This window comes from Talpa occidentalis, unplaced genomic scaffold, assembly GCF_014898055.3.
Source record: "Talpa occidentalis isolate TD23 unplaced genomic scaffold, MPIMG_talOcc4v2.1 talOcc4.4, whole genome shotgun sequence".
NCBI classification, from domain to species: domain Eukaryota; kingdom Metazoa; phylum Chordata; class Mammalia; order Eulipotyphla; family Talpidae; genus Talpa; species Talpa occidentalis.
The window spans coordinates 1,470,476-1,479,722 of NW_023604295.1; the positions used below are offsets into that span (position 1 = coordinate 1,470,476).

The 9,247-nt window shown below is 70.4% G+C and overlaps 1 protein-coding gene across 1 annotated transcript; it reads left to right on the forward strand.

Annotated features, from left to right (window-relative positions):
- The first annotated feature begins 415 nt into the window (after positions 1–415).
- RSPH1 (radial spoke head component 1) lies at positions 416–6,971 on the forward strand. The gene is made up of 7 exons (XM_037524774.2): positions 416–496; positions 841–954; positions 1,036–1,141; positions 4,154–4,244; positions 4,623–4,758; positions 6,178–6,249; positions 6,735–6,971. The coding sequence occupies exons 1-7, from the start codon at positions 443–445 to the stop codon at positions 6,969–6,971; spliced, it is 810 nt and encodes a 269-aa protein (XP_037380671.1). The 5' UTR covers positions 416–442.
- The last annotated feature ends 2,276 nt before the right edge of the window (positions 6,972–9,247 follow it).

The following is a 9,247-nucleotide window of genomic DNA, read 5'->3' on the forward strand; positions in this document are numbered from 1 at the left end:
GGCCCGCGGGGCAGAGAGGCCGCGGGGCGAGGGCGCCGGGCGGAGGGGCAGTGCCGGCGCCGGCGGGGGGACGCCCTTCCGAGGGGTCCGGGCCCCTGGCGCCCGCGCGCCCTCCTTGGCGCCCGCTCCGGGGTGACGGTTCCCCGCCCGGCCGCGGGGCGGGGGCGCGAGAGCCGGCGGGGGGCGGGGGCGCGAGAGCGGGCGGGGGCGGGCGGGGAGCGGGGGGGGGGCGCCTCTCCGTCGCCATGGCAGCGCGTCTCCGTCTCCGCGCGCCGCCGGGTCTCTCGGCGGCGGTTGGCGGAGGCCCCGTTGCCATGACGGCGTGGCTGCGGGCGCTGCCTCCCCGCCCCGCCCCCGGTCTCCATGGCGACCGAGCACGCGGCGGCGGGACCCACCCGCGGCAGCCGGGGTCGGCCGTGGGGCTCGCGGCGGGGGCGCGGCCATGTCGGACCTGGGCTCGGAGGAGCTGGAGGAGGAGGGAGAGAACGATCTCGGGGTGAGGCCCGGGCGGCGGGGCTTCCCGGGCGCGGGCGCGGGGGGCCGGGGCGCGCCCTGGGGCCCGGGGGCGGGGACCGCTGGCCGGCGACGCCCGCGCCTCCTCGCCGGGCTCCCCGCGGCCCGGCCCGGCCCGGCCCGCCCGCTACGGGCAGGACCTCCCGCCCGGGCGCCTCCGCGCCCCGCAGCCTCCCGGAGTGAGCGGGCGCCGCGGGGGGACGGCCGCCCCCCCCACCCCGCACCCCAGGCCCCCGAGGCGGGCGGCTCCCGTGAGGGCGCTCCTGGGGCCGGCGTCGCCCTCCCGGGCCGGCCCCCGGGCCCCCTGGCCATGCCCGTCTCGCCCAGGAGTACGAGGGGGAGCGCAACGAGGCGGGGGAGCGCCACGGGCGCGGGAAGGCCAGGCTGCCCAACGGGGACACCTACGAAGGGGACTACGCGCAGGGCAAGCGGCACGGCCAGGTGGGCCCGGCGGGGCCGGGGCGGGGGGGGGGGGTCCCCGCCGGGTGCCCTGCGCGGCGTGACGCGCGCGGCGTGTTTCAGGGCGTCTACAAATTTAAAAACGGCGCTCGGTACACCGGGGAGTACGTGATGAACAAGAAGCACGGCCAGGGCACCTTCATCTACCCCGACGGCTCGAGGTACGAAGGTAAAGTGTCACCACAGCCGCGCCGGGGCTCCGGGGGGCTGGAGGGGGCTGCGCCCCAGCAGGCCAGGAAGGGGGTTCTCAGGTGGCCCGTGGCGCCGCAACACTGTGTCCCGCGTGCAGACACGGGAGGGCCTTGCCCTGAGCCCACCGGCCCCGACATGAGCCCCGCCCGCCCTCCCACCCGGTGCGGCGCGTCCACCCCAGCTGCTGGCCGAGGCCCGGGAGGGGGCGGCACCCAGGCTTGGGACGCCCGCAGCGGGTCTCCGTGAAGCTGCGGTGGCGCTTTCCCACTCCTGACCCACGCCCCGAAGCTCGCCGGCCTCTGCCGCTGGCTCCTCCCCGGCCTCCGCGCAGGGGCCTGCTGGCCAGGGCCGCCCCTCCGGCCTCATGCCTGGTGCTCACGCTGCCTTCGGAAGGTGTGGATGCCTGTGTCCAGGCCCCTCCCAACGCTGCCCCTGGGTCCAGTGTCTCATCCCAAGGAGGACAGACAGGTGATTCGAACCTGGGGCGCGCACGAGCGGCAATGATGAGAAAGTGTAGGGTTAGGGCAGAAAGTCCTTTGTGAAGTTAAGTGCAAATCGAAAGCCTCCGTGACAAGTTTCTAAATGACTGCGTGACAGGCCCCGCCAGAGGAAACACACTCAAGGCTGCCGAGGGTCTGGTCCAGCGGCGCTTCCTCTCGGCTACGGTCTGGAGGTGCAGGGGCGGGGTTGGGGGGCAGGGATCACAAAGAGCACTTGCTGCCCAGTCTTCACCAACTTGGGGTCTAGTGCATTGTGTTGCCACACTGCCCTGAGGTCAGCTGTGTGCTGGGCACGGGAGGCTGTGATCCCTCGTCTGGATTTTGCTGGGAAGGGGCCGAAGACACAGGCTTCCGCCCGAGCTCCCTGTCCGCTGCCCAGGTCAGCTCGCACCAGCCAGTCTGTACCTACAGAACCAACACCCTTGGTGTTCCCAGCTGGACACTTAGGTGAAAATGGACTCGGGGGGATATTTATACCAGGGAATGTGACCCCCGCTACAGATCAGGCCGCTTCTTTGTGCCCCTCCAACTGTTAATTCCCCAGGACACCACTGCCCCCCGAATCCGGACCAGCCCTCTGAGGCCTCGCCCACGCTGCCTGTCCCGGGGCTGCGTTGGGCGGCAGCCCCAGGCGGTGCTCACTGTCCCTGGCTCACGCCACACGCCTCGTTGCTGCAACTGCCCCTTCCTTCTCTTTGTGACTTTTGGGCAAACCTGCCCTTTGCTGCCCTGCTGCCCACTGGCTGGAGGGCCACGCGCTGCTCTCCTGGAGCCTGAGTGCTGAGGCCCCCGTGTCTGTGCTGCCCCCCAGCGTGGGGCACGCTTCTCCAGTGCACCCCCAATACTTGAACAGCTGCTCCCCTCACTGCAGAGAGCGCTCAGGACGCCGTAGGGGTGATGGGGCAGCCGTGTAGGAAATCCTTGTAGATGAATGTTGGGGTGCAGTCACGTGAACACACACTTCTTGCACAATTATCGTGTCCTTACCATGCCGCGTGTTCCCTGTCTTCGTGAGAGGTGGATCCCGGTCTTTCGTGTAAGCAAGATGCTTCTGAGGGCTTGGGGGCCTCTCTCAGAAAACGAACACAACGGTGGCGTGTGGATTTTTATTGGTAGTGAGAAATCAAAATAAATAAAAAGCTTAAAAATACTACAAACGTCACACCATTCGAAGAGTGACAGGAAGGTTTAAAAGTGCCTGACGCCCCCAGCCGGCTCCCGCCTCTGCTCGCGCTGGTGGAATCCTCGCTGTTCCGTATCAATTTCACTTTCTGTAGAAAAAAGTCGTCTTTTGGAGGGGTCTCTTCGCGTCCATCGACAAATTGAAATCAGTTTTTCAAATGCTGGTCCAGAAAAGCGTCATTCAGCTTAACGTTACGCTCCTGGCAAGGCCGTGTGCATTTCGGGGAGTTGCTGACACTGGAAACTTCTGTTAAGCTCCTTCACGGGGGAGCTGCCAGACTTGAGGACACTTGAGTAGTTAAGGTGGGGCTCCGTCTTCAACCCCCTTTGCCGATGACATCCCTTGACTCGTTTGTGCCGCGGCGGGGGAGCTTGGCCGGTTTCTGGGCTTCCTGTCACGTCAGCGAGGAGCGAGCGGGCGGCGGCCCCGGGGAGAGCGGCAGGGCAGAGGCAGGCGCCACGCCGGCGGCGTCCACTCTTGCGGGGTGCTTGTGGCTGCCCGCGGGGAGGCTGGAGCCGGGGGCGCGGTGGGGAGGGGCAGGGCGCCGGCAGCGGTGGAGGAGAGACGCTCCCACCTGCAGGTGCGCTGCGTGCTGTGAGCCACGGAGAGACGCCGGCTTTGCGCGGGCTGCTGGCCGGGAGGCAGGAGGGTGCCCAGGACCTGAGAAAGGGAATGAGGTGGCGCGGGCTTTGGAGGCCGGGGCTGAGAGGAAAGGAATGACATTGATTGGCTCAGGGGCGGGTTGGGCACAGAAATGTGGACTTGGCTGAAGGTCTCTGGGGGTCATGAGGCCACGGGGTGGTTCTGACCTGGACATGTGTGCACCGGCTTCCCCCCAAATCACTGGCATTCAGGGCCCTCACCTCTGGGGGGCCCCTCCCCTGTGGTTGCACCTCCAGACACCAGACAGCACTGGGGCTCAGCTCACAGGCTCAGCTTGCACCGCGGTCGGCCCCCAGCTCTGCTGCAGCGAGTCTGCAAAGCCTCCGGGAGGCCCAGATACGTTTCCCTCGCGCTGAGGCCCGAGAGCAGTTTAACCATCTAACCTCAGCGACAGGACGGCTCCCCGCACCCCCGGCGAGACGAGTGTGGGAGCGAGGGGAGCCCAGCCACGGGGCAGCGGGCCCTGCTTTGAGTCCCGCCAACCCCGACCTGCTGTCCGCACTGCGACCGGGAGACCTGCACGCCAGGCCTGTCTGGCGAGCCCCCTCAGCCTCCCTCAGCCGCCCCTCCGGGTCACCTGCCCCAGAGGCGAGGACAAGGGGAGTTGGCCCCCCTCTTCTCAGCCATCTTCCTGTGCCCGCAGGAGAGTGGGCAGACGACTTCCGGCACGGCCAGGGCGTGTACTACTACGTCAACAACGACACCTACACGGGGGACTGGTTTGCCCACCAAAGGTGCGGCTTCGCGCCTCCCTCGAGGGATGCGGGGCGGGGCGGGGGTGCGGGCGAGGGTGGCACCCTCAGGCTCCCAATGGCGGCAGAAGCCACCAGCTCGCCCGGCCCAGCCTTGCACGGCCTGCAGGGAGTGTCCGGGTGACGCAGGCTCCCGCCCCCACTCGAACCAGCTGCCATGCAGGGCGGTTGCCGTCCAGCAGGTGATGCCCGTCTCAGGCTTGGGCATGGCCAGTGGGCACAGCCAGGGGGAGGCACGCTTTGACCGCGCACATCCCGGCGCCAAGCGCATGGCTCAGCACCCCCGGCTCGACTGTCTGTCTCACGGGCCTGGAGGGGCTTCGCTGTGGTGGGCAAACGCACCGCGCTTGTCTCGCACAGGCACGGGCAGGGCACCTACTTCTACGCGGAGACGGGCAGCAAGTATGTGGGCACCTGGGTGAATGGACAGCAGGAGGGCGCGGCCGAGCTCATCCACCTGAACCACAGGTACCAGGGCAAGTTCCTGAACAAAAATGTAAGTTTGCGGGAAGCAACCCTCGCCCCAGCCTGGCAGACGTGTGGGTGAACGTGCTGAGGACTCGGGGGCCCCCCATCCCATCTGACTCCGGGAGCAGGACGGCTCTGAGTCTCCTGGAGCCTCTCTGAGCCCACAGATGCCCCGGGGTGGCCTGGTTATCTGCATCTCGGTGGATCTCTCCTTCCAGCCATGTCCCCCAACTTGATGACCATGGGGGGTGGGGCTTCCTGACCCCCGTGCGCCGCCCCTCACGGCGACTTAGACGTAGACAAGAGACCGGCCACTCGCGTGGAGGGGAGGACAGAGGACCTTCTGAGCGAAGCGAAGGAAACGCCAGTAGCTTTAGGCCGGTGTAGACTAGAGAAGGTGTAGACAAGAGCGAGGGGGTCAGTGACAAGCGGGTTAGGGGAGCTGCAACGTGGCACAGATAAAGCACCAGGCCCAGTGGGGCAATGTTGCCGTCAGAGCCTCAGCGGCTGCTCGTGGCAACAACGTCACCATACCCGGCTGGCAGGTTCTGCGCCCTGCCGGCCGTACCCCTGGGTTTTTAAGTCTTGGCAGAACGCCAGGCTCACTACCCTGGAGAGACGCCTTGAGGCGCGACGCCCTGAGGGAGGCGCGGGTGTTAGGACCAGGGCTCAGAGGTGGTGACGCGGGGATGAGAATCTCGAGAGCCTCCTCTGGTTACCGTAGACGCGTGCCGTGCACACGCCCCACACACGCATGCTGCACACTCACACCGCACAACTGCGCGCGCACTGTGCGTGCTGACCAGACGAGGCAGCACATACGCTCTTACACGTGTGCAGTGTGCGCGTGGCGCCTGTGTGTGCGCGTGGCGCCTGTGTGTGCGCGTGGCGCCTGTGTGTGCGCGCGCCTGCACGTTTCCAGCATCTACTTCTAGCGTCCGGGGACATGTCCTGCGGGAGCACGTGATCTGACTAGAGTGCTGACGGCGCTTTGTCAGAGAGCGGCGCCCTGAATTCAAGCCTGGGAAATGCGTGACGCGGCCCACGGTTCGCCAGGGAGAGGAGGCCGGCCCTGCGGCGGGGGCGGCTGGTGCGGGCAGGCGCGGCCAGGCCTGTGCAAGCTGGGGCGGGTCGGCCGCGGGTCCGAGGCGCCTGAGCCTGCTAGTGGCGTCTGTCTCAGCCAGTTTGTCCTCGGGTGTGTGACTCGGGTGTCGGATTAAATAAGTTACTTTCATAGAGAAACAAAATGTAGCCGAGGGCCCTGCAGTCTTAGCCTGCAGCTCACAGGCGTTAGGTGGGGGTGACCCCACAGGGTTGGCGTGGGCTCTCTGGAGTCCGGTGAGGGTGACGGGGCGGGTTCTCTGGCACCTGGTGGGGGGGCCCCGCGGGGTTGGGGCGGGCTCTCTGGCTCATGCCGGCCCACGCTGAGGCGCCCGCCCCGCTGCAGCCCGTCGGCCCCGGGAAGTACGTGTTTGACATCGGGTGCGAGCAGCACGGCGAGTACCGCCTGACCGACGTGGTGAGTCGGGGCCCCGCTTCCTGACACGCAAGCTGGAGGCGCATGGGAGGCTCGGGGCCATGGCCAAGTGGGTCCCCTCGCTCACTCCAAACGTGACGTTGCCAAATGCCTGACTCTTGCTAAAAACAAGGCCCCTCCAAGGTGAAATATGTGGAATGTGAAAGTCTGACTGTTTGGGACGTGTCGGGCCTGGAGGCTGAGCTGGTCTGGGCCGTCCACCTGCTCTCGTTCCCCCCCACCCGGCCGTGTCCGGCCCTCGGCGCACACCCTGGAGAGCCCCTCGAGGGAGAGCTCAGCACCCCCCCCATGTGAAAGTCCCCCCGAGGGCGGGGGGGGGCTGGCTGATGACAGACCTCTCTAGGGGTGTGAACCCGACCCCCAAGTCGTATGCGATGCTGTCGGTCAGCGGTCCCTCGACCATAATCAGAGCAACACGCGCACCCCACGCCCGGTTTGCACACGTGACGTCTGACAACTTGAAACAGGAGCGGGGAGAAGAGGAGGAGGAGGAGGAGACGGTCGCCACCGTCCTCCCCAAGTGGAGGGCCACCAAGATCACCGAGCTGGCCCTGTGGACGCCCACCCTGCCCGAGGAGCAGGCCCCCGCCGAGGGCGCCGACCAGGAGGAGGGGCCCGCGGCCGAGGGTGGGTGTGGGGGGCGGCCCGGAGGGGGCTGCTGCCAGGGCGGGTGCTGGGGCGCGGGCTCCTGTGCAGGATGCTAGGGAGAGCCCCGGCGGATCCCTGGGGGCGGCAGGAGGGCGCGCGGCCCCTCAGCGGTCTTGGTGGGCCCCAGGGGACCCCTCTGGCCGGTCACCACTCCCGGGGCGGCAGAGGGGGTGAAGGGGCCTGGCGCCCTGCTCCAGCAGGCGCAGGGGCCTGGAGAGGGAGTGGGGTGGGGGAGGCTGGGCTGCCAGGCCCGGCGCTGACCTGCTGGAGAGGTGGCGGCCGCCCGGCCGGCTGGACCAGGCTCCCCGCCGGTCTCTGCTCTCCAGGCCCCGGCGGGCCCTCTGGGCGCCAGTGTGGGAGCCTCAGTGACAGCCCCTGCGGGGGGCGCGGGCGAGAGCGTCTCCCCCCGAGCCCGGGCGCTGGGCACAGGCTGCGGCCTGCAAGCCCGCTGTGCGCGCGAGCCCGGCAGGCGGGCGGGGGTGCAGGGCGGCGGGCACGGCGGGCGGGCGGGCCTGGAGAGGGGGCGCCCGGGAGCCTCAGCCCCGAGCCCTGCATCCCCGCAGGGGGCGCCGCGCCGGCGGAGGAGGCGCAGGGCCCGGGCGACCTCTCCGAGGCGGAGACCGAGTCCCTGAGGCCCGGGGAGGACGACGAGGCCCCCAAGGACGACGGTCGCTTCGACGGCCGCGAGGACCTGCGCGACGACGGCGCGGACCCCGGTGCGGACCCCGGGGCGGGGCGGGGCGGGGCGCGGGGCTCCCCTGCGGGCCCCCGGGACCCGCGCAGATGGGCGCGCGCTGCCCGCCTCCCCCCCACCCCAGACGGGCCTGCCCGGGGGCGGACACGGCCGCGCCCGCACCGACACGCGCCCCGCCGCTCCCGCAGGGAACCCCGGCTTCGACGAGGAGGAGGCCGGGCAGTGGGACACGCCCGAGTGACCGCGGCCGCCCCGCGCCCCCCGCGCGCCCTGCACCCCGCCCCGCGCCCCCCGCGCCCCGCCCCGCCCCGCCCCGCCCCGCCCCAGGCTGGCGAATAAACGGTCTTGCCGCAAACGCGTCGCCCCGTCCCGCCCGCAGGGCCGCGGCTCGGCCGGCAGAGGGCGCCCGCGGGTCGTCCCGGGCGGCCTTGGGGCTCCCCGCGCCCCGGCCGGGCCCCGCCCCCCGCCGCCCCCCCTCCCCCGCCGCCGAGGGGGCGGCCTCCCGCCTCTGCCCGGTGCCCGTGCGGCGTGCGGGGCGCCCCGCCGTGGGACCAGGCCCGCGCGCCCCCCGCCCCCCGCCGCGCCCCCCGCCCCCGCCGGAGCCGCGAGCGGGCGGGGAGCAGCGCGCGCTCCCCCAGGCCCGAGCGGCCGCAGCTGCCCTTGGCGCGGCTCTTTTCAGGCCATTTCAAAAAAACTTTGCACCCAAGAGCCGGGGCGCGGGCCGGAGGTGCGGGGCGACAGCACCCGCCGAGACGGGGGGCGGGGCAGGCGGACGGACGGACACTGCCGGGGGCGCCGGCGCAGGCAGGTCTGCTGCGCCCCGTGGGCAGCTCCCGGCCCAGCCGAGCTCAGGCCGCAGGGGGGCAGCCCGAGCCCGACCCCTGGGCCGCCAGGGGGGCCCGCGGGCCGCTCCCCAGCCTCTGTCCCCCGCATTCTGAGCGAAACAGACCGTCCCCTGACCGCGGGCTCCAGCGCGGCATCCAGCAACACAGACAGCCGCTTCAGGCCTTCGTGCCCAGCCCCGGCCCCTGCTGCCTTGGCCCTTGCAGAGGTGGCACCCCTGGCAGGTGTCCTCGCGCTCCGTCCTGCCCCGGCCAGGAGGGAGCGCTGGGGAGGCCTCGAGGGGATCAGCCCAGGACAGGGGCAGGAGGCCAGACGCCACCTCCAGGCCCGGCGGGCCGGCCGCAGCTTGGACTTTCGCGTCTTCCCAAGTCAGCGCCAGAGCGTCCTGCGGGCCACTGACCCACTGACCGGGCCGGCTCCTTGCCAGCTGCAGCCACCCGCGCCGCCCCCAGAGGCCGCAGACAGCCCCGAGGCCTCCAGCTCCGTCCTGCTCTGGGCTCTAGGTTTGCGGGGCGGACGAGGGCAGCGCTTGGCCGGCCAGACCTCTGCTGCCCTCCCCTCCTGCGGGTCCTGCTGGGCCCAGGGCTTCCCACCCCAGCTGAGACGCGTCTGCCCTGAACGAGGAGCAGCTGGTGCGGTTTCTGTCAATAGGCCGAGGGGCACCGGCCACGCTTGGCTCACCAGCGGCACCTGAGGGCCGGCGGTCTCGAGACTCCTGTGCCCCGGCTCCCGGGAGCCTGGGCGTCCTCCCACGTGGGCGGCTGCTCTGCGGGCTGGGGCTGTGGTGTCAGAGAT